The sequence below is a fragment of the Branchiostoma lanceolatum genome, chromosome 3 (assembly GCF_035083965.1).
Source record: "Branchiostoma lanceolatum isolate klBraLanc5 chromosome 3, klBraLanc5.hap2, whole genome shotgun sequence".
NCBI lineage: Eukaryota > Metazoa > Chordata > Leptocardii > Amphioxiformes > Branchiostomatidae > Branchiostoma > Branchiostoma lanceolatum.
In genome coordinates, this window is record NC_089724.1 from 16,651,348 (window position 1) to 16,678,288 (window position 26,941).

The 26,941-nt window shown below is 40.8% G+C and overlaps 4 protein-coding genes across 5 annotated transcripts in view; 1 reads left to right on the forward strand and 3 right to left on the reverse strand.

The window, feature by feature from the left end:
- Positions 1–49: 49 nt before the first annotated feature.
- On the forward strand, positions 50–5,372 carry LOC136430653 (charged multivesicular body protein 3-like). Its single transcript, XM_066421434.1, has 6 exons — positions 50–180; positions 1,212–1,272; positions 1,629–1,808; positions 2,342–2,463; positions 3,299–3,413; positions 3,758–5,372. Exons 1-6 carry the CDS (start codon positions 136–138, stop codon positions 3,901–3,903), a joined length of 669 nt encoding a protein of 222 aa, XP_066277531.1. The 5' UTR covers positions 50–135; the 3' UTR covers positions 3,904–5,372.
- LOC136429420 (atrial natriuretic peptide receptor 1-like) lies at positions 5,145–11,279 on the reverse strand. Its single transcript, XM_066419250.1, has 10 exons — positions 11,178–11,279; positions 10,852–11,020; positions 10,375–10,521; positions 9,830–10,007; positions 9,369–9,509; positions 7,292–7,415; positions 6,975–7,043; positions 6,632–6,806; positions 6,059–6,249; positions 5,145–5,729 (listed from the first exon to the last, which is right to left on the reverse strand). The coding sequence occupies exons 1-10, from the start codon at positions 11,277–11,279 to the stop codon at positions 5,565–5,567; spliced, it is 1,461 nt and encodes a 486-aa protein (XP_066275347.1). The 3' UTR covers positions 5,145–5,564.
- LOC136430651 (atrial natriuretic peptide receptor 2-like) lies at positions 11,264–15,443 on the reverse strand. The gene is made up of 8 exons (XM_066421431.1): positions 14,239–15,443; positions 13,747–13,913; positions 13,365–13,435; positions 12,871–13,036; positions 12,523–12,601; positions 12,159–12,273; positions 11,686–11,895; positions 11,264–11,474 (listed from the first exon to the last, which is right to left on the reverse strand). The coding sequence occupies exons 1-8, from the start codon at positions 14,478–14,480 to the stop codon at positions 11,331–11,333; spliced, it is 1,194 nt and encodes a 397-aa protein (XP_066277528.1). The 5' UTR covers positions 14,481–15,443; the 3' UTR covers positions 11,264–11,330.
- A 105-nt stretch (positions 15,444–15,548) lies between these two features.
- The window catches only part of LOC136430643 (helicase POLQ-like), a 71,042-nt gene continuing 59,649 nt past the window's right edge, over positions 15,549–26,941 (reverse strand). The window contains exons 6-21 of one of the 2 annotated variants that reach the window (XM_066421419.1): positions 25,792–25,992; positions 25,326–25,401; positions 24,730–24,827; positions 24,431–24,538; positions 23,982–24,127; positions 23,046–23,285; positions 21,872–22,013; positions 21,415–21,519; positions 20,825–20,938; positions 20,068–20,176; positions 19,455–19,612; positions 19,039–19,137; positions 18,421–18,597; positions 18,076–18,189; positions 17,352–17,486; positions 15,549–16,930 (exon numbers count right to left, since the gene is read on the reverse strand). In XM_066421419.1, the coding sequence (XP_066277516.1) occupies positions 16,745–16,930; positions 17,352–17,486; positions 18,076–18,189; positions 18,421–18,597; positions 19,039–19,137; positions 19,455–19,612; positions 20,068–20,176; positions 20,825–20,938; positions 21,415–21,519; positions 21,872–22,013; positions 23,046–23,285; positions 23,982–24,127; positions 24,431–24,538; positions 24,730–24,827; positions 25,326–25,401; positions 25,792–25,992 (2,208 nt within the window). In that variant the 3' untranslated portion in view covers positions 15,549–16,744. The remainder of the gene's footprint in view (positions 16,931–17,351; positions 17,487–18,075; positions 18,190–18,420; positions 18,598–19,038; positions 19,138–19,454; positions 19,613–20,067; positions 20,177–20,824; positions 20,939–21,414; positions 21,520–21,871; positions 22,014–23,045; positions 23,286–23,981; positions 24,128–24,430; positions 24,539–24,729; positions 24,828–25,325; positions 25,402–25,791; positions 25,993–26,941) is intronic. The other variant, XM_066421420.1, reaches the window with a different exon arrangement.

Below are 26,941 nucleotides of genomic sequence, written 5' to 3' on the forward strand. Positions count from 1 at the left end.
TGATAAACTATCACAAAGGGGGTACACAATTTATCTTCGCTTCAATGTAGCAAATTCACAAACAAAGCTCGTAACATCTGCACATGCGTCTTACTCACGGGTTAAAGGTCACATACTCCAGAAGACCGGATCAAGATGGGTTTGTTTGGGAAGTCTCAAGGCAAAGACCCCAAAGAACAGGTACATTTTCTCTCTATTCGGGAAGTTTTGGGACTCCTTTCTTTTCTCTTAGCGTTCTTGATTTCTTTAGGCAACTGCAGCTTTTCGTCCTAATATGGAACCCAGCGCGAAACCAGTTTGTTTGCAAGAATTTTCAACTACATAGAACATGGCTGCACTTCCGCATATCGAAAGTTCTTTACAATATTGATTTCTACGATAAGCTGAATTATATAGCCCCTCTTCATCAGCTCCATATGTGTTGTCTGAAGACACACGAGTGTACATGTTATGAGATTTAAGCTCTGAATTGATACTGATACTGTGTGATAGCAAGTAGCTGTATTTGATACAAAGATAAAGTCGTACCAGTGTGTGACTGGTTCGACTTGCAATTATTTGAACTAACAGGGTGTTGCCTCCAGATCAATGCAAAATATCCGAACCCAAGAATTAGCAAAATCATTGATTATGGTAGCCTTTGATGCTGACGTTTCCCCTTAAATAGCTTTTGAGCATTTTTTTCTTCAATCTTATCTTTTCATTCTCTATGATTGAAAGTAGAATACAGCATGGCACGAAATGTAGGTTGCCTCACGAAGCTTTCCACGAAATCGTCTTCCGGGAGGGACGTAAAACGGGGGTCCCGTGCTCGAGGAGGTGCCTCGAACACGTTAAACAGCCTCATTACCCTACACATTGGGTACCTGCCTGTGGCACTGGCTGCTAATACACCTGATATTATGTATTATGTAATCTAAACACTTGTGCAACTGAAAAAATTGATGCGTCAAAACTGGAAACGTCTGCATTACTGAAAGGACAAATCAAGGATGAGTTTCCAAATTGCTACAACATTCAAACCATACAGAACAACAAGACAATTTAAGGCAGCCTAGCAGTTAAAAGCAATGCTTTACCTTTGTGAGAATATGTTGATAGAGCACAACCTATGAAAGCAGCTTTAATAATTAGAAACTATTATATTTACAATATCTAAGCTATCTTTTTTAAGAACTGTGTCATTGTTTACATGATGTTGATTTGGACAGGTCAGAGAATGGACCAGTCAGTTAAGGAAGCAGGACCGTGTTTTGGACAGACAGATTAGAGGTAAATGTTAATAACTTTTTTCATTTCATTATTGTTATGTCTTTTCCTTTCAAACATGTAGAATTTCTAATGCATTAGCTGTGTAGTTGTCTGACTTTTTAAAGTTAAGCAGAAATATTATATTTTGTATTTATTCTAACATGTAACATCATATGTGTATCTAAGACAAAGAAAAGGTAGAATCTTTCACTCTGTGTGTCTTAGCTTGCATCTATACTAAACTTAGCTTGTGTTTAAAGATATACATTCAGTTTCAATCAACCAATTTATCAATCTATTAACCAACCAACCAACCGATCATTTACAGTATTAACAAGTGCGATTACCAACTGTGCTAACTCATCTGTTTGTGACAGGGATCCAGAGGGAAGAAGAGAAGGTGAAACGGTCCTTGAAGGAAGCGGCTAAGAAGGGCGACAAGGACACGTGCCGTATCCTGGCAAAGGAGATGGTGCGATCACGGAAGGCCGTCAGTAAGATCTACACGTCCAAGGCACAGATCAACTCTGTCTCCATGGGGATGAAGAACCAGCTGGGTGAGGGTCTTGTAGACATTTAGAAATATTTTATCCAGAGCTATTCCCAGCACCATGCCATTCACTAAGTGGTTTAGCAACTTGTTGTAATACAGTACATCCAAAGATCAGCAGTTAGAATCCGACCAGTTATTAACTCGGATTCAGACATCAACTTGAGGTTGTTAAACTACCCACTTTATTTATGCTAACGACAAAGGAACACCCTGGTGTGTGCTGGCCCAAAATATTCAGTTATAAGATATTTGGACATCTCTCAGTTAATCAAGGGGCTAGTAACCCCTCCAAAGTTTGCTATATAAACGGCAAGTGACCCTTGCTGCCCTATGTGCCACTTGACTAGTAGACACATGACATGAGGGTGATCATAGTTGTGTTTACTTTGTAAATACTACTAGTAATAGCTTAAATGATGTACAGAACTCTTATGCCATATCTTTCTCAATTTGACTTCAACTGTAATGTCTGAGTAGGTCTACATAGAAGAGAAATTCCAGCAGGTGTATGACATGGCCTTGTCTCACCTGTTGCAGGTGTGCTGAAGGTGGCAGGTGCGATGGAGAAGAGCACGGAGGTGATGAAGTACATGCAGAACCTCGTCAAGGTGCCTGAGATCCAGGCTACCATGAGGGACATGTCCAGGGAGATGATGAAGGTGAGGAAGGCTTACGCCAAAAACAGTTAATCAAGCAACTGGATATGATTTTAAACAGTCATTTTCCATCATAACCAGTTGCTTGAGTAACTGTTTGGGGCATATCTTATTACCAGGATGTCTAACCTTCATCGACATATAGAGGAAGGCTTGTTTGTTTGTTTTGCATAACTGGTAAACTGCCCTTAGGCTTAACACACCAGTCCGGTACCGTAAGTAAAAAAACCTGCATAAGACTAGTACTGGACTGAATTTTGGCTGCCTTCATTACATTTATCATATATTTCCAGGTCAGTAAGTCGTGTGCTTTGACATCATTCTATACAAATATCAGGTTTCTGCCATAATGGTTTCTGCAATTATGCCATTTTATTTATTATGGAGTGAATGGGAAATTGTTTGAGTTTGCAGAATTCTATGGAGATCTCTGACTCATGCAATTGGCAGTCATGCAATTAGCTGGTGTCTACTGTATAATCTTGTGAAGTCACTGGTTTCACCAGATACAAAGAAAAAAAAGGTTCAGAAAATTTGAAGTCTTTGCAAGTCTGTCCTTGTTTTCACTATGCAGTCAGGCAGTATTGAAAAATATGTTGGACGACACATTTGCAATTGCATTGTTGTTGTTGTTGTACATCAGGCAGGTATTATCGAAAATATGTTGGACGACACATTTGCAATTGTGTTGTTGTCGTTGTCCATCAGGCAGGCATTATTGAGGAGATGTTGGACGACACATTTGCAATTGTGTTGTTGTTGTTGTCCATCAGGCAGGCATTATTGAGGAGATGTTGGACGACGCATTTGCAATTGTGTTGTTGTTGTTGTCCATCAGGCAGGCATTATTGAGGAGATGTTGGACGACACGTTCGAGTCGTTGGAGGATGATGAGGATCTTGAGGAGGAGACGGAAGCAGAGGTGGAGAAGATCCTGTTCGAGCTCACAGCAGGTGGGAGAAAAATTCCTCTTGTTCTTTTAAATAAGATAAGACGTATCCATGGTTGTGAAAAGCATGAACCACACTGTTAAAGTTGTTATCCATTTCATCGTACATTTATTCTGCAGTGTCACTTCATGCTTATTGATGTAGCAATGTTGCTATTGTTTTTATTTTCATCCATTTTTTTATTAAACGTTTGTATTATGAATTTTCAGTAAGATTCATAGCCTTGGCCTCCATGTTGGTTTTCCTATGACATCACATGAAAACATTCCAGGATGATAGTAAATAGAACTGTGTAGTTATAAAGGGAAGGTTGGGGATTCTTACGATTCCTTCACTTACTCCTTCAGGAGCCTTGGGCCAGGCCCCAAGCAAGGTCACGGACGAATTACCAGCAGACGAAGTGTTGGAAGGGGCGGTGGGAGGTGTGGAGTCAGAGGAGGAAGAGGAGGACATCTCGGCCATGCAGTCCAGGTTAGCTGCACTTAGGAGCTAGTCTGCTAGGATGCATCACAGGTCCATGACCTCGCCGTAGTCCATTTTACTGGTATTGTACATGTATGTATAGATTGTTGCCCACAGCGTTTTGTTTCATTTTTCTGCAGTCTATTTGGAAATCAAATTTTTGTCGTGACTCTTTTTATGCATACTTTGCTTTCAGTTTTGACCTGTTAACCATTTAGATATCAAGTTTAATATATATTGGAAGCGTGGCTCATGTATTATCAGTGGATTTCATCTAAGTTACCCTGTCATTATAAGAGTGAATAAAAGCATTTCTCTACTTATTCTATTTGCAATACCAACAATTGACTACTTATATTCAAAGTGGTGTTATTCTTCAATTGTGAAGGTTTCTTGTACATGTAAAGCCCCATTTGCTAACAGCTAGCTTCAAATATTAGGAAATCTTTGTATTCAAAGTCTATGCATGAAATTCCATTAAAATCATAGTTTATTCTCCAAGATATAATGTTACAACCTATGGATGAATATGTAGATATTTGCAATTTTTTTTTAGTTATAGAATAGTAAATACTGAAGATAAAACTGGTGTAAAACAGCAGAAAACAATATCACAAGTGACAGTTATTGCCATTTGACAGTTGTGGTCACATAGTCTAGCTTTCTTAGCATTGAGTCTGTTACTGTCATTAGAATGAATTAATATGATACGTCATGCAAAGCATGTTTCTGGTGGCTTTTGAAATAATCATATATGTCCCTGTGGATTAAAAATGATATATATACTTGACACTCTTCATCATCCAAGAGAATTTGACAGACTTTATACAAGCACAATTCACACCATCTCTGTGCCACAGGCAACCCTGAAAACATGTTCTGACCTCTGTAGCCCCCTGCCTCACCAAACGAGAACTGCACCTTTTCCAAATTGTAAATACATTCATGTATTGCTTTCTACTCCTGGTAGTCACAAACCAATGCGTTTTTTTTCTATCAAATGTAGTAGGCTTAGTTAAATGAGCTCTTTCACATAGAGAATGTAACAGAGAAGAAATGGGTGTTAATATAGAAATTAGCAAAATCATTGATTATGGTAGCCTTTGATGCTGAAGTTTCTCAGTGTAAATAGCTTATGAGCATTTTTTTTCTTCAATCTTATATTTTCATTCTCTTTGAAAGTAGAATACAGCATGGCGGGAAATGTAGATGTGTAATCTGACCATTTGTGCAACTTAAAAAATGGATACGTCAAAACTGGAAATGTCTGCATTACTGAAAGGACAAATCAAGGATGAGTTTCTGAATTGCTACAGCATTCAAACCACACGTACAGAACAACAAGACAATTTAAGTGAGTGAGTGTCTGTAGGCAGTCTAGATGTTAAACAGAAATGCTTTACCTAATTATAAGAGGGATAGTCGGCTAAAGTGTGTGTATATCTTTGAGTATCTATAATACATCTTTGAACTTGGTCAATAAAAACTTTGAGAAATAAACTATTATGTGTTTGCAAATGTTTGCCTCATGTATCTTATAACTTCTTTCCTGCTAAGTACACAACAAGTACACATTTTAAAGACCCTTGGTCCTGTGCCCTTCCCTTAATGTTCAGGCTGAAAATCAGGATGCTTTCCAATTCGTTTTCCTGACATGATCCCTCCCAATGTCTGCTTGGAGATTACCATTGCCTAGGCAAGTGACTTCTCCCCCCTCGGCCCAATGGTCGACATGACAGTTTTCTGTCTCTTGTGTTGGCCAGGTTGGGGTTGTGGCTGTGTTGGGGGTTCCTCAGGCTCCTCTTGGTGTTTCTGAACTTTATCCAACAACCAATATGTGGTCATCTTCCCTTTACCCTGGACAAGACAAGAAATACAACAACAAAAAAAGTACAAAATTTTAGATAAAATCACAAATTGAGACACGTGCAAATTTGTGCTGGAAGTTTTTTTCTACACAGACAAGTATGGCAGAAAACATATCAAGGGGATATTGGAAGCAAAAATACATTCATGCATAAGAGCACACATTTAAAATACTTGGGCACAACATTGGCAATCATGTAATTATCAATGTCATTTGCATCTAGATCTATTTCAACATCTAACCTTTTTCCACACCACTATTGGTTCCATATTCATACTATATTTGCCGACTCATCACACCACACGGACTTCTTAATTACCTTGACTTGTATTTCTCCCCGGAGTACGAGGTCGTAGACTTTGTGCTCAGCCAGCATCTTGGCCGTGGTGCCGCTCACGTGGATCCGCAAGGGGGCGCCTGTGGACTCCATGCGGGATGAGGTGTTGACGGTGTCGCCGAACAGACAGTAGCGCGGCATGGTGAGGCCGACCACTCCCGCCACCACCGGGCCTTCAACATGGACAAACAGCATGTATTTGATAGTGTTTTAAATAGTTTTCTCCACGGAGAAAGTTTACCTTGTTCTGTTGTTTTAATACCTTGCTGTTTTGTGAAAGGACAACTAAAACATTTAACTTTTATTTTATTGTTCCGGTTTTACGTAGGCAGTTTTCCAATAAAAAGTCATCAAATCTTGAGAAAAATTATATCCGAATCCGGGGTGTCTGACATCCCAACACCATGAGGTTGGTCAAGCAAGCACCTAGCAGAATCCTATCCAACTGCAGGTCATGTGACAAACTGTTAACGGTCCCGTGCGGCAAAGTGAAGGTGGTATTTTCTGGAGATTGATACTGAATTTCAGGGTACCTTGGTGGAAGATTTTGCCTACCAGTGTGGATGCCTATCCGCAGCTGCAGCTTCTGCTCGGCTTTGTGGCTGATTCGGAAGTTGTGCACGTCACGTAACAGGGTGAGTGCCATGTCGGCAATTTCCGTGACGTGTCGGTCCCCGTTCCTATCCGGCAGACCCGACACCACCATGTACGCGTCTCCGATAGTCTCCACCTGGGGAACGAGACACAATAAAAAAACCCACTATACTCTTTATGTATACAAATTCAAATTCAAACAAAAAACTATACACAGTATCGTGAATGCCGGCAAAATTTTGAAAAGGAAACAATGCAAACTTGTTTCGAATCGACTATGATCTGGTAGCTTAGATAACGTTACCTTGTAGACGTCGAAACCGTCAATGATGGCATCAAAACAACAGTACAGATCGTTCAGCATGGTCACTACCTGAAATGAAAAAAAGAGAACAATTATTTGCAGGTTAACGTTGTGCCAAATTCCTTGTTACTACGACCCTTGTTTTGTGTGCAAAAGACAAGACACCAAACTATGTTGATCCGCTCTGAAATGTCTAGAGAAAATTCTCCCAAAAGAAAATTCAACAGCTCGCGCATGGAAACATTCATAAACATTGGGGATGTCCCGTTTCTTATTAATGTTGACGTTCAATCACGGTTGAATGTTGGAAGCCTTACATCCATAGGTGAGCTGCCCGCCGCCATCTCAGTAAACCCCACGATATCGCTGAAGAAGATCGTTGCCATGTCGTAATGCTCGGCTGTCACTGGCTTCCCTTGCTTTAACGTGTCCGCAACAGAACTGTGGGGTCAAAATATCCGTAAAATCACTTTGAACGTGTAACAAGAATTTTAACTACTCAAGATTGTGACGGAACATGGAGCTTAAGGTTAAAATCGTATCAAGAAATTTAAAACAAGAGTTCTACAACCTCATACCTTCGCCAAATGATTTTGACCTTTATGACTGACGTATTAGGAGTGTTTTTCATCAATCATCAATCATCCCAGTTGATCCTCTTCACCCAAATAACATAAGTTGTCCAAACCTCCTTGTTATGACTATGAGCTTAACAAAGAAGGTTATGCTAACATTTATCATCAATTATGCAAATAAGCTCCCTCCTTATTAGCATGATTTGATTCAATGGTGTTCACATTCACACAACTTCCTAATGCCACAAGTCTGAAATTGCCGTCATTTACTAGTATGGAATTATAGTAGTTTCTCATTAATTATGCAAATTAGGCCCACATTTGCATATTTCCTATCTATCAACATTCCTCTCTTCCTCAGTTACAAATGTCACATATTTGAATAGTCATATCATGGAACACAGCAGATTTTTAAAATTGCCTCATTAATTATGCGAGTAAGAATTTGATTTGCATAATTATCATCCAATCATACAAAGCATCACGTAAGCTATCTACATACCAAAAATCATGACCATCCATCAAGACCATCTCGAGTTATAGTTTTTCTCATTAATTATGTAAATGAGGTTCTCATTTGCAAAGCTGATATCTATTAATATTTCTCTCTTCCTCAGTTACATATGTCACATGTTTGAGAGTCCTATCATGGAAATTGATGGATGTATAAACTTTCCTCATTAATTATGCAAATTAGATACTGATTTGCATAATAAGTATCTAATCATGTACATCAGCACTCAAGCTATGTACTTACAAAAATTTATGACCATCCACCAAGCCCTTCTTGAGTAATTCCCTTTCAAAGTCTGAAGCAAAACCTGCCCCTGCAGTTCAAAAGTTGCTAGGGGGCCCAAACCTATACCACTTACTCTCTGTTCAACGAGCTATCTACCACTCAAAAATCAGTTCCATAGCATGTCCACAACACGAGATATCATAACAGGAAGTTCCGCTGCAGTACCGTAACAAGCCGCTAAGGGCCCCAAAATCTAATCATTTTCAGGTTTTATCAAGACCTACCAACATACCAAATACCAAGGCAATCCACCTAAGAATTCTCGACTTATCGTGTTCACTAACAGACACACAGACATGCTCAGGAGAATATAACCTTCTCAGCGAAGGTAATAACTTTCAGACTACATCCTGTAATCCATATCACATCCACCCTTCATCAAATACTTCTTCAGCAATACGTATCCATACTCTTAGTGCACACTTCCACTCAACCCCCCAGTACACCATACAGTATGACGTATACTAATACATGACCTCTTCCTTCCCAGATATAACATTATTAACTCACCTACCCTGGACAACGTCCTATTCCCATGCTGTGGCACTGCAATAATGACTGTTCTTACTCATATAAGGCCGTGTATATCCAACTTTTGTCTCCCTCCACCACATTCCACACCACTTTCTGCTGCTTATACCTTACCAATGCCTACAGCTGGCTGACAGCCAATTTGTCCCAGTAACTGACGTTTCCTGCCTCCCACATGACCCCTCAGGACCCCTACCCCTATCCATGACGCCTTGAAACAACACAGCCAACACGTACACATACTTCAGCATACAATATAACACATTTTTACACTTTTCTCGTTAATTATGCAAAACACTTCGCCCAAAATCTAATCATCTTGAGATTTCCCACATACACACCGACACACCAACTACGACAACAAACCATCCAGGCGTTCTCGACTTATTCTGTTCACTAACAGACACACAGACAAGCATCAACGAATAACCTTCTCGACGAAACTTCGTCGACGAAGGCAAAAAGGGAGAGAATGGAAATTACACTGACGTTGGCAGCATTCTTTGCAGCAAGAGTTCTGTTTTCCGTTTTTCGTCCTCCAGTTGTGACGTTCTCTCCGCCACCACACTCTCCAGATTCTTAGTGTACTTCTCTAACTTCGCGATCACGTTGTCTACGATGTTGAAAGTTCTGTAAGTCAATTGATAATGATGTTAGGATAACCTTTAAGTACTGTATATCCGTAAGTGCAACTGAGTCCAAATATGAAACAGTTAATCAAACATTCGATCGATCGATCAACCTATCAAAACATAATTTGACATTACCACCCGAGACTGAATGGACATCGATAGAAGTCTAGCGATACCTTTCTCCTTATAAATAAGTTAAGTGGAGATAAGCCATAGACACTGTAAAGCAGAGGAAAGCTAAGATTTTTTACAACATCTCAGTGCTAGCACGAAGGAGAGACCCTTCTATTGGGACACGAATAGCCAAAGCTGACGTACCTTCCATATTCCATCCCCTTGAGTCTCTTCCTTATGGCGGTGAAGTCGGGCCTGTGTTCCGGTAACTCGGTCCAACAGTCTTTGATAAGCGACTCTAGGCCGGGCATGCTGGAGAAATCTTCTCCCGTCTCCGGCCGCATCGGCGGTTCCTCCCTGCGGATCACCTTGCGGACGATATCTGTATTACAGGAAAAATAAAGGATGCCATCACATGGCATCAGGACAGTACCGCTACATAGACCCCGTTCATACTAAGATTTGAGCCAAATCGCGTCGCGTACCTTCTCACCAGGGGTCTAATTTGCCAAAGCCACATTGAAACTACAGCTACTTGCAGCTGGCGGCTTCGGTGGTTTTAATGTGGATCAGGGGGGTTTCAATATATGACTGGGAGCGTTCAAACTAGGCCACATTAATCCTGCTTAGGTGATTTCGGTCCTGAATCCAATTTGCAAGGCTTAGTATAAACGGGGTCATAGTCTCTTGAAGATTACTTTGTGTAAATGAGTCCTATTACAAAAGTAGGGGAATGATATGCAGTTTACCTCTTGGGGTGAGTTGACTGTCAGTGTAAGGGGCTGAGCGGGTAACGACTTCGTAAGCCACCATGGCGAAAGAGTACACGTCACCCTTCTGGGACCCTTTCAACGGACACTCCCGGCGTAACAACTCGGGCGCAACCCAAAACATGCCTGAAAACAGAACAAGGTCATACACATCGCTACTGTCATTTGGTTGGAAATTCTTCTAGCTTGATGTAAGATTACTGAACTATACGACAGAATTTGACTGAAGCAACAAAAAAATGATAACCACAGCCCATTGCAGTATAGACTTCCGGTCTCATTTGACCCATCATTGTAGTCACGTGTCTTTAAGACGAACTGTCGGAAGTAATTGCGTACGTCAAGCCGGAAAAAGCTGTAGGTTCTGCCTATAATTTAATAAGGCGCAGTTCTTTTTAGGTTGGATCAAAAGCTGAATTTTGCGAATTGAACGTATAGAATTATCCAGCACATTACGTGTGAATCGGGCGACATCTTCCGCCTGACGCGTTTTCTCACAACTGGCAGCACAGCTGATGGAGCCGAAGTCCGTCAACTTCAGCACCCAGCGACTGTCGATGACGCAGTTGCTCGGTCGGAGGTTGCCGTGGGACTTGACTTCGCTGCTGTGTAGATACAGCATGCCCTGAAGAGGAACACCTCAGTTTGATGAATGATGATCTAGAGCATATATTGGCTTGCAAAACGTCAGGTGGAATCATTCATATTACAAGTTATTTTCTTATCTGTAGATTTTGCTGAAAGTGTAGAATACTGCAAAAGCATGAGGTTTGAAAACATACCTTAACCAAGTCGTTCATAAACGACCACACAAAGACGTTATCCAGTCGGATCTCTTCCGTCTCTATGATGTCCTTTGGAAATAAATCACAAGTTAGTATCATGCAAATCACAGAGTATCGTCAGAATGTGAAACAAGATGTTCTGAAAAGTAGCTAGAGAAAAACTGTATTCAATAAATTTGCCTCCAAGCTTCCTCTTGTACAGTAGTCGCTGATAATGGTGACGTCACCAGAAGGGTGTGGAGGGAAACAGATGCCGTGAAGCATGTTCAAGTTCACGTGATGGAAGCTGCAGATCTGGGTGAAAACAAGAAAGAAAGACGTTCTAATAATTCAAATGGAGATGTCCTAAAAGACTCCACCTTTATCTGAGGCGTATCAAAGAAGAAAATGTATCAAAGGGCTCCCAAATCATCAAAGACAGACTATAAAGAAAAGTTTAAAAAAACATCGTACCATCTTTTACTGTTAGATATTGTATAGCAGTTTCCTTATCCTTTAGAATTACCTGTCCAAGTTCGCGTCTCACGTCTGAAGTGATGGTAAAATCTCCGAGGGACACATTCTTCACAGCTACCGGCCGGCCGCAGTACGTCCCCACCGACGGCACGAACTTGCGTCTCGTTCCCAGGTTGAGCAATGACGCGTGGCTTGCCCCTGTGAACGAGCTGAGCAGGGACTGGTGTTTGCCCGAAGCTACGGGAGACCCAAACCTCAACTGCACCAAACAACAGATAATTCAATTATTTACATGTTTATCTATCATATCTAAACTGAAAGGAAACCTATTCTGATTGCATGTTAGATTACAGACTCAGATGTATACAACACGAGCATGGTGTAAAGACCCGTACATACCCCGGGTAAAACAGAGTCTGGTTCTGTCGGCAAACGAGTATGGTGTAAAGACCCGTACATACCCCGGGTAAAACAGCTCTGGTTCTGTCGGCAAACGAGCATGGTGTAAAGACCCGTACATACCCCGGGTAAAACAGCTCTGGTTCTGTCGGCAAACTTGACATCCTCCAGGCTGACTTTCCAACAGTTTTTCCCTTTGGTTCTCCACGGAGCCGTAGAGCTAAGAAATCCATCGTTCCTAAGACACAAGTAGTAAAGAAACATTTTTATAACGGAACTGTCATTTTCTTTTCGACGAGAAAGGATAGTGCTATAAAGCTAACATGCACATTGCGAATTGGTCATTATTGTATTTGCAAAATTGACTTTTGTTTACATTTCAGACGCATATTTTTTCCCCTACATCAAATGAAACAGAAATGCCACCCAACCAGTGGTAAATAATTGCTACCAAATCAAACTCTACATTATTCTGCACAAAACCCACTTCAGATGTAAACCAGCCAATGACAGTACACCCACGAGGACCACAGCAGCCACAGCGACTCCTATGATCATCGGCAAATCTGCAAAATAAAAGTACACACGTCTATAGGAACTCTCCTCTCTGGTGGTATCACCAATGCGCTTTTGCACTCTTTGAAACGGGTTAGATTTAACAACGTTTGGTAGAGAACATTCAATGAAAGAATTTCGTCAGCAAGATGTACTAACTTCATTATTCAATATGTTCAAGTTCAAAGTCACTAACTCAATTGTAATGTGTATTCCCAATATTCTTCTGTGCAACTGTAAAACCGGTTTGGTAAAAACAAAAGGTGAGTTGTTTTCTTACCCGATGACTTGTTTTCGGTGCATGTCGGTCCCAAACAGGGGCAGTTTTCTGCGCAGTGCCGGAAAGACAGACAGTTTTCTGACTCCGAACATGGCGTCACACCCGGGATGAAGGCGAGAGATTTGTTTTCGCTGGAGAAACCCACGGTCGGGACGAATCTACCATTCTAGAAAATAATATAAAGATTAAGAGTTGAAAATGAGCACAATGAAAACACAAATTGAAGACAGTACTGGGAGGTTTTGAGTGCACAAGAAACACGTGAATTATGATCCAATCGGGGTATAGCGCGCGACGGACGAAATATCGGCTACGCTCCTGATGTGTCGCCAAAAATATTTATTTACAAACTGACCAAAACAATTGCATCATGGTGTGGACATGTATAAACGGTTATCTGTAACGAGCTTGCCGTGCATTTCGTTGAATACTGTTTAACAAGAAGGAAACATTTATAATCGAAAATATACATTGTTTGGAGTTGCCGGCTGTACCTGAAAGCTGTATAGAATAAACTCTTGAATCCTGTTGCCCTGTCTGTCGAACTCAAGTTTGCCCGTCAGGCCTGGACAACACAAAAGAGTTATTGATATTTCAAACATTCTAAACTCTAACGTCCACATGTAAAGACAGGAAACAGGCTGAATGCTTGATACACAACTTCTCACTTCACGGGCAATACGGTCGCTCTACAAAGTCAACAAAGCATTTTTACGTTACCCAAAATTATGATTGGAAAACGTATAAACACTTTCGTTACTACACCTGACAATACTTTCTTTGTGTAAGAGAAAACGTTGTTTGCTTTTACTCAGTCGTACTTTTATAGCTCAGTATTTTCGGTGCAGTTAGCTATAGTGAGTGAGATATGATTACCGTCAAGTGCGCTGTTTCCCACGTTGCGACCTGTCGGTGACGTGTTTGTGGAGGTTATGTTGGTGACATGTGTGGCGAGCAGGACCGAGTCGTAAACATAGGCAGCCATGGGCCACGGTCCTCCTGCGTCTACAAAGTGTTCTCTTAAAGTACTGCTTGTCTGTATCCTGAAGAGCGTGTAAATACATACATTAAGCTCAGTCTCCAGGAAATAATTTTTTTGTAGTAGCTCAGTTAAACTTTCTTGCGGTATCCTGCTGTCTAGGAATATGTTTTAACATTTTGTACAACGTTTTTGTCAAACCCCTAAACGAGGCAGGTGAAGCCACTACATGTATACAAAATATCCATGTAGACATGCATCAAGAAAGTCATGCACGTTTTAGGAACATACGTTATATACGTTCAGCACCAAGGACAGGGACAGATATAGTAGATAGCACACAAAAGGAGTCTAGATTGTTACTAGGTTACAAAATCCACGAGTAGTACCTTGGTGCAAGTAGAAGCAGGGCTTTGTAAGCCTCCAGTAGGACCCCGCCGATTACTGCCTGGGCAATGCTGGAAGGTTTCCAGCTTTCATTCCCCAGAACAGGCAGCGGGGAGAGGTCTATGTTTATGAAGACCGTGTTCTTTGTCATCTCTAGCTGGTAGGCGGCTATGATCAGGGTGTGTTCATCCTGCATCCCTATGGACGCTCTCGGAACGGCGAAAATAACGACTGATTTTGACATAAGGATGTAAATGTGAAGGGTTAGCAAACGTTAAGAATTCCAGATCAAGCATTTAAGACGAATGAAACAAATCTACAATCGTAGACGTGTTCGTTATCAACTTTGAAGGCAGACTAATGTGTAAAGCATCTTTATACATCCGTGGCAGACACTAGTCATAATGCAACTATAAGAAACCCTTGCCTTTTGGTTGCTCTTTCTCACTCAGCATATTCGTCGCATCTTCAAGCCCTAAGACCCCGGTGTATGTCAGTGTCTTTGACACCGTAGTGACGTCATCCAGCGCTTCTTTCATGATCTTTCCCAACGTCTTCCATGGCTCTTCTTCTTTTATTATCAACAGTATATCCGACCATTTGTAGTAGATGGCCAAACTCTTGACGCGCTCGGCGATTGCCCTGGGTGGTTCCATGATCGCGAAGAAGTCCCTGTGTTCGGACAACTTCGTGTCACCAAAACAAGCGGGCACGACTGTTGAAACGTTGTAAAAGTCGCCGAGCGCAGCGAGTGACGAACACCAAACTGCGCACGGGGGACCAACGACTATGTCCACGCCGCTGTCCGACATCAAATCCACGGCATTTCCCAAGATCTCGCTAGCCTTGCACGACGTAAGTCTCTCCACACGTTCAAACGTCAAATTGGAAACCTGCCTAGAGTTGTTAACGATATCCGCAAGAGCAGTGTCGACTGCTCTGTCTAGCCTTGGCCCCCAGAATGGTAACATCTCTCCAGGGCCAGGCATCATCACCCCTACCTTGACAACACTGCCCAACGAAACGTGCAGAAACGCTTGTGAGAAAACCAGAAAACAACAGACCGCTGAGTTCCCCATCTTTCCCTGGCCATGTTAAAGTAAGGTATACCTAAACTGCACTGTTCCAAATGGCTTTGCTCACGAGGCGTAAAACGGTACTTCTAAAGGCAGACCTCTGATGGCTTTTTAATGTTGTTTGCAGTCCAGATAGGTTTACTCAGTCTACCGGCAAAGAAGTTTTAGATGTCATTATTCAACCGGCATTATTCTGTCGTCAGAGCAACAGGGCTACGAAATAAGAGTCATAAACGTTCATTGTTACCAAGTCCCTTTTTATTATTAAGGTTAGTGGCAAGGAATAAATAAGTTAGGTGTGCGCAAATTTCATAGTACTGGTAGAAATAGCATACAAGATCAAATGTGCTACATTCAAATTCATATGGCTAGCACTTTCTTGGCACTATTTCAGTAAACATACTCGTAACCAACTCATAAACAGTCCCTTGTTTGTGACTACACAAAGTTGAAAATAAGAAGTCCCAAGCTGCATTGTCTGAATGTAAGGGCCCTGCCAAATGTTTTGGATCTGCAGGGTTCTGTGAAAATGTTCCATTTCCCACATTACAAATATAAGTCAAGAAACATTTTTTTTAACCACAGATGTTGAGTTGTATATTAGGCAACAAAATCAGGTTATGATGTAGCTCCATTTCCTTAATGAATTACATACATTAAACCTACATGTACCAGCAGTATCTAATATCCAAACTGAACGACAGTAAAAGCAATTTTAAAAGACGATGTATTCCAAGTGGACAAAATCTACTGCCTTTACAATTGTTTCCATACTCTAACAAGGTCTTTTATAAGCAGCTCTACTTAAGACAATAAATGTCTTAATAAATAAATCCATAAACAGACACCACATATCAATGAAGTCATAGCTGGATGACAGACCCACAGTGCAAGATGACATTAATCCCATTGGCCTGGGAAGCAACATGCCCTGGAACCAGATCTAGAGTTGGTACCCTACCCCTATCTCTCACACGGGGCTGGCCAACTTGGGGTGGGGTGCAAACTCTGTAAGAGTGTAGGGTGCAAACTCTATGTTTCTCCCCCAGCTGAAGGATATACTGGATGGGATTGTACTGCCTTTCATCCAGGCAAATGAAGTAGCTTTCAAGGGATGTCCCCAAAATACGTGTTCACCAGGATTTTGGATGGGGGAATAGTTTATTAGTACTCAATCAGACAGTTCTGTTGCAACAACTTGGCTCATAAATACATCTGTCAGAGGGTAAAACGTTTCTGGAAACCACTCCTTGGACCAATCAAATCATGACTTTCAAGGCCTTGACAAATCTTTATAAATGTATCAAACCACAGTATGATTGCAGATCATTTTTCAACCATGCTGAATTCATTCCAGCTCCAACATCTACATCAACTATGGCTTTACAATATTGCATTAACTAAATGTTTTCTTTATCTATTTCCACATCCTCTACTGTGATGGAGTCTCCTTTAGGGAAACTTGTGACCATCGCAAGTCCTGACTGTCTTGGCTCCAACCGTCCACGGACATGGCATCTGTTTCCACGGCAACGGAACCGGCAACTCCATCTGTTGGCATGGCAACAAGATCCTCTGCCTCCTCCAATAGGCTTTCAGCTTTTTCAGAAATCAGCACCTGGAACGCAGGTGAATCATTACAGGTTTACATATATCATTGTAAACTTCATAAACTACCAATACAGGCAATGATCAGTCATCTATAATCCAGCTTCTACACATCATGCTTTCTGTTGACTGCTGATGTCTTGATTGGTTGGTTACTGTCAATATCTAAAAGCCTCTCATTGTTTAGACCTTATAGGACATCTGATCTACATAGAGGTATTTTGTTATCTTCGACTGAGACCAAAAATATTCATCCAAAATGAAGTAGTTGCCTACAAATGCTTCCGACTAACATGGAATACCACTACCAAAATCTCAACTGTCTTATATTCAATGCATTAATAAGGTACCATTCGGTGAAGCTGTAGCAAATCTTTTCCCATTTTGCTGCTTATACTCAGTCTATAGATTCTCTAGCACCAATATCCTACCTTTGCAGCAGCAATGATCTGGTAGGCCACCTTCCTAGGCATGTGCTGAATGTTCTGGACCAGAGTTTCTGTCTCTGCATGTGCCAGGTCCTGTAAGGTCTTGTACCCGGCTTTGTACAGCTGTCTCGCTCGGCCCTGTTGTAACATTAGAATAAAAAGTAAAAAGTGATTCTGTGAGGGGTTGTATAGCAAATGTCTGGCAGTGCTTACACAAAAATAAATTATGCAGTGTAGTACTACTGGTATGAACACAATCATACGGATGATCCCATGTTTTTAATGCTTAAATATACCACTGCTGTAGACTTATTAATTAGTTCTGTAGAGTTTTGGACAAGTGGTTAAGCCGGCATAACACTGTCAAGGACCCTCGTTGAGTTTGTTGATCATCAGACGGTCAGAAAATTTCAAAATCATCAGAGACTTGGCTTGTTGACCTGCAAACATTGGCAAACCTTTAAAAGTTGTGCACTGATTGACAGACACCGGACGGATAGATGATGTCCTTTAGATTGTTAAGCTATTCTCCTGCTGTGTGACACCAGCTTCAGAACCGCCTTGCTGTTGCTGCTTTGTTTTCCATTAGTGACTAGCTTTGCTCAGCCATCTCCCAACTGTGTGAAATATTACGTAACAAGTTTGTACTGTTAATTTTGTAATAGCACAAGTTAGCAGTATTAAGATTAAAGATCTAAACTGAACACATATGGAAATAGGTACCGACCTGTTTGACACCAGGCACCTCCATGAGTGGGATGAGTTCACTGGTGACACAGAATGACAGGCTCTTCACAAGGGATTCAAGTAGGACCCTTAACGGCCACATCTCCTCCAGTGCCTGTTGTTACAAAATACATCAAAAAGGTACAGTTTAATTGTTGAGGAATTGTGATACTGTACAGGTTAAATTGTATGCTTTGCACACAGCGATGTTACATTTCTAGATCAAGGAGAAAGGAAAAAAGGAATGACACTTGTGAGAGTTTGACAAAAGCAAAACAGCAAAACATTTGTCTTTGCAAGCATTGCCTCCTCTCTCTCTCTCTCTCTCTCTCTCTCTCTTTCTCACCTCACAAAAGTGCATCACGCAGGCACAGAAGCTAGCTGCACTGGACAGCAGGTTTTGAAGAAAGCCCCTGGGTACTTCAAACTTCTCGGAGACGTCCCAGATGCTGTGCTGCTTCATGAGACTGTAGATCATCAGGGTCAGGTAGAAACGGCTCACCACCGCTTCCTCTACAGACGCCTAGCAGGACAGGAACAGGTGGGGGGATAGAAATTAAGATTGTCAAGCATATCTGTGCATTAGCCTGGAATCTATTTCATCGAGGCTATGGTTTGCTCCATGCAGAATAGTCTGGGCCCCCATCCCCATTGAAACTTTTGGCCTACACGTCCTGCAATATTTTGGGAATCAAAAATTTCTCAGATGCAGAATACTGGGGGTCAACCTTTTGAATGCCTGTTTGAAACCTACTACCATGCCGTCATGAGGACTGTTTAACTCTAAAACTCTTTTTGTTTCCCTATTAACAGGTGAAAGACTATTCTGCAGGGAGACCATTAAAGAAGTGAACGGAGCTAGAGCAGGATGGATTCTAAGCTAAGTGCCCATATGATTCAACTCATGAAGATGTTTTCTCCAGTCAGTGAACAATGTACATACAAGGACTGTATGGACACCCACCTTTCTGGCTCTCTGTCCTGATGCCTTCCTGGCGATGTAGCCCTCAGGAACACCGATTATTGCTGCAGCCTTCAGCTCAATGGGCTTCAACTGGCTTAGCTGTGTCAGGTAAAACAGCATGCTTCATATTTACTCAATGCAGATATCCTTGTCAATGAACACTAAAAACATATTCAAATCTTGATATAAAGACAGTTTGCAGCCACTTTAGCAAGGTTCTCCTAATCAAAATATTGAATGTCTGCCCTATAAGAGATTGTAACCCCTATTCATATTTAGAGCTCAAACTGGTAAGCTGGGATTCAAACCACTAACATTATTATCAAGATGTGAAAAAGGAATTACTAGCCACTTGACCCAAGCAAGGAAACACTCAATACATTTTAGGTAGCCAGTTAGCGTTTATCAGTTTGTACCTGTCTGAAGTATATCATCCAGTTTGGGCGTACGTTCCCCACCATGTCGTAAGGTGTGACCAGGTACAGCATGTGCAGACTGTTCTCCACCACCAGGGCCTCCTGAGCCTTACACAGGTCCTGGTACAGCTGGTTACTGTACTTGATGTCTATGGGACCTGGAGAAAATCACACAAAGGCACCCAAAGTGTTACATAGGACAGCTCTTATTATTATTAATTATCAAGTAGAGGATTTTCATAAAAAGTTTCCACTCAAAATTTGGCTTTGCTTTAACTAATGTGAGTGATCTTAACAAAATCAATTTGCGTTAATTCAAACCTTTTCATGAAGCAATATCACATGATCTTTTGAATTATGTTATTCATAAAAGAGACATCTAGCAATATACATGTACACCGGTACTGAAGGAACCTGCACGATAATGGTTGCAAAACTGGGTCCATAAAACCACAACTCCTTGGAAATACATCCAAAAATTCAATGAAACAATTTCTTACAGCTATCAATGTATGATATGCAGTCTCTAAAGGAGTAAGCATTTTCCATGCCTTTGCTAGCTTACTGGCCATAACTTCAGTTCACTAGAGACTTAAACTGATTTGACACAAACCTTTGAAAGAAGCCTGTCCTAGTCTAGTCACTTCTAGCAGCATACCCTCATCTCCATTGTCTGCTGGTAGCAATTGTTTCTCTGTCACTAGTCCTACTTCTATCAAGTCCTTTGGAAAGAAAATGAGATGGAATTAGGTAAAAAGGCAACTAACCTTCCAATACATGTACCTAAACAATATCCTGGTGAAAAATCTTGGTATGAACCTGTGTACAAGTCTGGATGTCAAATTGGAAATTCCAGCTACTATATGACTTGTGAATAATTTCATCAGGTTGAAGAATCACTGGATAACAAGCTTTTTTATTCACAACCAAGTTATACAATCACAGCCAAAATTTCGGTGACCATCTGTCACCTTTCTTAGAGCTTCCTCTTTACGTTTGGGAAGGTGATAGAAGATGGTCGATGTAATGTCGGCTGTGATTGTATGTCTTGGTTGTGAGTAAAGAACCTTATTATCCTACCTTATCCTACCATTATATACAACTTTTTCATCTCCATGATCATTAACGGAACATACTGTGAATTCATTTATTTTGGCTGGGACCAAATTCTGCAGTAGGAGGGAAAAGGAGGTCTTTGCTGTGTTCGAAGTTTGCAGGGGGAAAATTCTACAGTACAGCAAAAATACAAAAAACATACTTGCGGTGTCATCATTTTTCAGTAAGAGGTCACCCAAAAATTGTGAAATATAAAATCACAGCGAACATTTCAAGATTTACAGTACATATGCGGACAGTAAGATGTGCCCCACCTGCAAGGCCTGCTGGGTAAATTCCATGAACCCCTGGTCCTGCTGACTGTCACACTGTACGCTGAAGAGGGTGTGGCTCAGGAAGGCTGACATGGCCGCTCTGCTCGTCGCAATCTTTGGACAAATGCAATGCAATTTGTGACAACGTGAAACGAGGGAATAATGAAGTGATAGAAACAGATTAAAGATGGTAAATTGGCGATCAAGTAAAGTCTTTATCCTGTCAAAGATTGCTATGTACTGCCTTGAAATATGAACTAGAATATACTGTATATGATTAGCATAAATTACAGTGTTAGTCTACAGGCAACTATTTTAACTTTAACATACACACTGTATCGCTGTCTGGGTTTTGTTTTGGCGACAAAATTGTTGGCTGGAAATAAATATTTGCACGGCTGAAATCATGGAATGTTTCACAAACCGCAGACATACAAGAGTAATACATAATACCCAAAGTACTTTTTTGAAAACAGAAGCTTACTGTACTTCTTCTGACTGTTTCAGCATGAGTAATATTCCAATTATGATCCATGTTTTGAAGAAACATACATGTACATATGCGATCTAGCTCATCATACATATATTACCTTCAGACCAATGAGGTTTAGGATGAGAGTTCTCAGCCCTTTGCCGTCATCATACATCAGACTGCTGCGACAGCTCTCAAACGGTCTCCCAATCAGCTCAACAATCTACAAAAAGAGAAGATCCAAAAGGACACAAAACATTGACAGATATGTATCAATCAAATTCACAAAATCACAAAATAACCAAACAAATGATTGCAGAGCATAGATAATCTCTGCAAGGTCTATATGTGTTAATACACAAATGTTCGCAGAGGTTCGATGTTCACGGTTTTTGTGGTGAACTGTTTACCGCGAACTTAAAACCACCACGAACACTCTATTTGCTCCCTACTGCGTAATCAAATCCCCACAAATATTTCTGCACTTACAGTAACATCAGTATCAAAAAAGAATGATTCGAAATAGGAAAAATCTCAATCTATTTTTGGCGACACATCAGGGTAGAGCCCATTACCTTTGCCTTGTCCTGAGGTTTGACGATGGTGACGCTCTCCCCCGAGGAGTCGATGCCTGCCCGTCCCGCCCGCCCCACCATCTGTTTGTACTGGGCTCTGCTGATGAAGTGTTCCCCAACAAACGGAGCTCTCAGGATCACCCTGTGGTCATAGGATAGAAAAGACCAACTTGCTGATCACTATGTTAAAAAGAAGCAATTGATAGCTATGAAAACATAGTACATAATAGATTTATAACAGCATAACATTATCCATTTTTGTATACTACTGTTAATGCATTTATGTTTTTTTTTCACGGTTGGCAGAAAATGGCGTGTTTGCGGTGGTTTGAAGTTCGCGGTTTTAAGTAGTGCTACAGTCATAGGTGGGCAAAAACTTCCGTGGCGGTTTTAAGTTCGCGCTGAAAGTTCACTGCAAAAACCGTGAACATAAGACCACTGCAAACATTTATGCATTTACAGTGTTAGTCTAAAATAGATTTATGAAATCTATTTCTAATCAAAAATGAGTTATTATTTTTCTACTAAATGTTTTTAAGCTTCATTTTCTGAGGTGTCATGGGAGCTTTGATCAAAATGATCATCAAATATAACCAAATTTTAGCCTAGTGTAGGCCTGTCCATACACATACACATGTGAATGTACATGTACCATAAGATTCCATTGCCATATTGTACACAGGTGTAGATCTTTGAAATGTTCAAAACTAATAAAAGTCAACTTTTTTTAGATAACAATGAATGAAGACCTTTATTGTACATGTTTGCCCCACTGGGCTAAGCACAGGTCACATGTTAACAAATATATACATATTCACGAGTATTACTGTACATAAACATCTAGCATACTCTATTATTTTCGACTTCCTCTCGCTTCTTGGTAATTGTATAAATGTAGGAGGCTGTGTGATTAGTTAGAGTTGGTCTATCAAAGGCTGCAAGAAATATAAATTTCTCTCTACTATTCAGGTATCTATAGTGGGGGAATTTACTTAACACATAACTGAAAAGAATTATTCTATCGCTATCATACAAAGGACAGTCTACAATAAAATGCACTTCGTCTTCTACTTTATCTAGGCTACATGTTAACCTCTTCTCTGTTGCCTAACCCCATAACCAACATATATGGTGCTACCTTCACACATAGCAGCATGAAGGTTAAAACTGTTACCTCTTAGCTGGCAGGTTGACCCCAGCAGCTAGAGTGGAGGTGCAGGCCAGCAGACACAGCACCCCTTCAGAGTACGCCTCCTCGACCAGCCTCCTCTCGTCCATGGTCAGCCCGCTGTGGTGGTACGCCAGTCCGAAGGGGATGGTGTACTTCAGTACGGGGCAGACCGTACCATTGCCGTCGGACTCCAGCGCCTTCAGAAGGGCTTTCTTCCCGGGTACTTTGTGTTCTCTGAGTGTCCTGCGGCACAGATGAATCAATTATCAGAGCTAGTTTGAAACTATCTGTCTCTATATCTTCAGATTGGAAAAATGTTACAAGCCTTTTATCACAATAATGACTCCTCCTGAATGATACATGTACTTCATACATGGCCCAATTTCTTTTGTGCTATTCTTTGGCACTGGAAATAAAATTTAAAGTCTATTTCACAAGTTTTACAAAGTGAATGCAGATTATATTTTGTGTGAATGTTTACAATGTTCATTTATCTTTAATGAGAGCTTTGTAGATTTTTTTATGTATCTTTAGAGAAGCCGTGAATAGCTTCATCAGGATTGTAGGATTTCTTTTTTGACGACAACAAAGTCAGCATATACTATCTAGCTACTTACTGTCTGACAAAAGCACAAGCACTTTGATTTTATTTGTTGAAACAATGAAACTTTCGGACATAAACTTCTAGTCAACACTGTGATATGACTCATGATCAATCATAAAACAAACTAGCTTTTTCTTTACACAATTGTCACCACATAACAAGGCCTGAATAAGACTGAAAACAGCATTTCCTCTCCCTAGGTCAGAAACATCAATGTTCAAGACAAGGTTGACTCACTGTTAATTCAATAACTGACCTAACAGGAGAAGCAGGGGTTATGAAGGCTCATAGGGAACATTCCCTACATGCAAGAATGTAGAAATACTGCCCTTTACCTTGGCAGTAGTTTACAGAGCATGTCCACCACGTTCTGACAGTTCTTCTTGGTGGGACAGAACAGCAGACAGGAGTGGGCGGGGATCACGTCCATCACCATGCCAACCAGGTGGTCCGGGTCCCGCGACTGCATCTCTTTAGGGTACTGCGTAGGGACGACAGGTGTCAACATCAGGAATGCTTCACTCATGTCTACTGGCAATACTAACATTTCAAGTCTGACCTCATTTCATGATTTCTACACGTTTACAGATGAAAACTACTCTCCCTTTAACATCACAACACCCGCCAATTACCGAAAAAGTGGGATCATTCGTCTTCCACTGTCTCGGAAAAAGAAGTCAAACACAGTCAAAAATTAGGTGCACAGCTCCAATTTTGGGTACACACAGGTGCACATGCACCCAGTATTTTGAGCCCTGACTCTTGTTGTGGAAAAAGGAATTACCTTGTAGCTGACCATTCTGGAGAACTGAATCTGTTGATCAGGACACAAGGCCTTCGAGTTCACCTCAAAAATACTGTCTGTAATCTTTAGATACTCTTTTAGCTGTACCTATAATCAACATAGAATAAACATACATGTAAGTCACTCAATGGAATGTAAAGTTGTTGACATTGTGGGGTTTTTATGTATTCTTTACATAATTCTACTACATGTATTTCTAATAATGACTACCAAATTCAAAATTTGAATATATTACAAGGAAAATACATTTCAATTGGCTGAAAGTTTTACGTCCTTACAGGCCTGAAGTTGTTTGAGTACACCTCAGCGGAGAGGAACGTCTGCAGTTCTTGGATGTTGTTCAGTGTGGCGCTCATGCCAATGATTTGGGTAGATTCTGGAAACAATACAACATTCAAAGCCTATCCACTTTGCACTGTGTTGGAACATGTATCTACATTACATTTTAACAATTATGACTGCCTTCATTTTCTATAATGTTTTATATGAAGTCCTACTATATCCACCACAGTTGTAGGCAGACACAAAATAGAACCTGGCGTCAGGATTATTTACAAGGGGGTAATTTAGTGCACAAACAGCATACCACCATCTCCTTGTTGCCTAACCCTATAAACAGGGCAGAGGCCTGGGAAAATGTAGCATTCACCAGGCATAGGGGTTTTGGATAGCAGAATTCTGTAAAAACTGGGGTTGAATAATTGGTCAGGAGAGTGAGCCCCTGTAGGGGCAAATGATACCTTATGATGGCCAAACTCTCCTGGCAAATCATTACCCCCATGTAGCTAAATTGTACTTTTTCAGCTAGCAGAGTTAGTCTGGAAAATGTGAGATCTTAAAAGGAACCCATCAAGAGAATGACTTTTAAACTTACTGCTGATGTAGAGCACCTTTGCCAGGCACATCTCCAGAGTAGCACCTCGGCTGCCCCCCTCCCCAAGCATGTGGAGCTGTATGGACAAAAGGGTTACATCCTATTAAGTCAATGCTAAACTATATAACTTGAAAGCCAGACAAACTATAAAGCTAAACTAATATTTCCAAAGGAAACAAACCAGCAGGAACAAACACACACACACACACACACACACACACACACACACACACACACACACACACACACACACACACACACACACACACACACACACACACACACACAAGAAAAAGACAAGAAAAAACAAACCTCCGTTTTGACAGAGGTGATGATTTACTCTCTTGGGGTGAAGTTATAAATTAAAGTTGGCTTATATATAGTTAAACTTTAAGAACCTAAGATATGCACAGAATTTCAATATACCTGTTAATTAGTTAATATCTTCTTCACAATCTGTACATACCTCATCCACAACTACAAGGCCGATCTCTTCCAGTCTTCCTAGTTCCACAAGCGAGTTAACCAAGGAGTTGGCCTTCTCAATGGTAGCTACGTAGAGCGCATGTTTATGGCGCCGCTTTCTGGGAGGGAACCGTCCCCGACTCCCAGCATACTCCTCAACAACAAAGTCAAGGTCAGCAGCAAACGGAGAAATTGTGCGTACCTGATAAAAGGAAATCAACGAAAGCTTCAACCAAAGCTTTTGGCAGGTTAACTATAAGAGTCATACTAAACTGAACTATTCCACCATCTATGCATACATCTTTCAAATAAACTTACAACATAGAACGATCCCATAGCCCCCCTCCCCTTGTCAAACTGTAGAATGTAAAATGACAACATGAAAATACTGACATGCAGCCACTCTCTCATGATCATTGGCCAAACTGCAAATTGGTGTGCTATCATTGGTTGAACTGCTAATTGTGATGGACGGTCAGAATGGACTTTTGCTATTGATGCCTTCCCTACATGAACTAGTAGCTCATAGTACAGCATAGTGGTGTGGATCTAAAGCCGAGTTTAGGTTTAGGTTCGGACTCGAGTCCAGAGGTTTAGGTTCAGGTCCGGACTTGAAAGTCCGGACCTGAACAATAATTTTGGAACATTTTTTCGTGTTACATGTAAAATTGCATATTGGCAGATATTTTACATGTAATTTGAAAACTATATATACGGAATAATATACAGTCAGTAATTAACACAAAAGTTCAGTTATAAACACAAAAACAGCAATGTTTTAATATTTTTCTAGTGCAAATTTCACGATTTAAGGATGGTTTAAGATGGTTTAAAACAAAAAGGAGTGTATGAGTTAGAGAATTTTTTTTCAAGTCCGGACTTGTTTCCAGACGTTTAGGTTTTTTTGGACTTGAACCTAAACGTTTTACAAGTCCGGAACCGGTCCGGCCGGACCGATCCGCACCACTAGTACAGCAGCACTCACAAACCTTAGCTACATATTCAACACATACATTTATACATACTGTTATACTCACCATACAAAGAAAATCCCTTTTCCGTGTAGGAAACTACTTGAAATGTCTAAGCTTCAAATACATTAATTTACTAGTAAGTATGTGTCACTTAAAAATTAAAGAGAGCAAATAGAA

Coding starts and splice junctions, on each gene's coding strand:
- LOC136430653 (XM_066421434.1), top strand. CDS start 136: ATGGGTTTGTTTGGGAAGTCTCAAGGCAAAGACCCCAAAGAACAG. Junction 181..1,211: donor GCAAAGACCCCAAAGAACAG/GTACATTTTCTC, acceptor TGATTTGGACAG/GTCAGAGAATGGACCAGTCA. Junction 2,464..3,298: donor TGTCCAGGGAGATGATGAAG/GTGAGGAAGGCT, acceptor GTTGTCCATCAG/GCAGGCATTATTGAGGAGAT.
- LOC136429420 (XM_066419250.1), bottom strand. CDS start 11,279: ATGATACTAACTTGTGATTTATTTCCAAAGGACATCATAGAGACGGAA. Junction 10,522..10,851: donor AGATGTCGCCCGATTCACAC/GTAATGTGCTGG, acceptor TTCTGTTTTCAG/GCATGTTTTGGGTTGCGCCC. Junction 6,250..6,631: donor GCGGATAGGCATCCACACTG/GTAGGCAAAATC, acceptor TCCATGTTGAAG/GCCCGGTGGTGGCGGGAGTG.
- LOC136430651 (XM_066421431.1), bottom strand. CDS start 14,480: ATGTCAAAATCAGTCGTTATTTTCGCCGTTCCGAGAGCGTCCATAGGG. Junction 13,436..13,746: donor GGGAAACAGCGCACTTGACG/GTAATCATATCT, acceptor TGTGTTGTCCAG/GCCTGACGGGCAAACTTGAG. Junction 11,475..11,685: donor TGAGACGCGAACTTGGACAG/GTAATTCTAAAG, acceptor GTTTTCACCCAG/ATCTGCAGCTTCCATCACGT.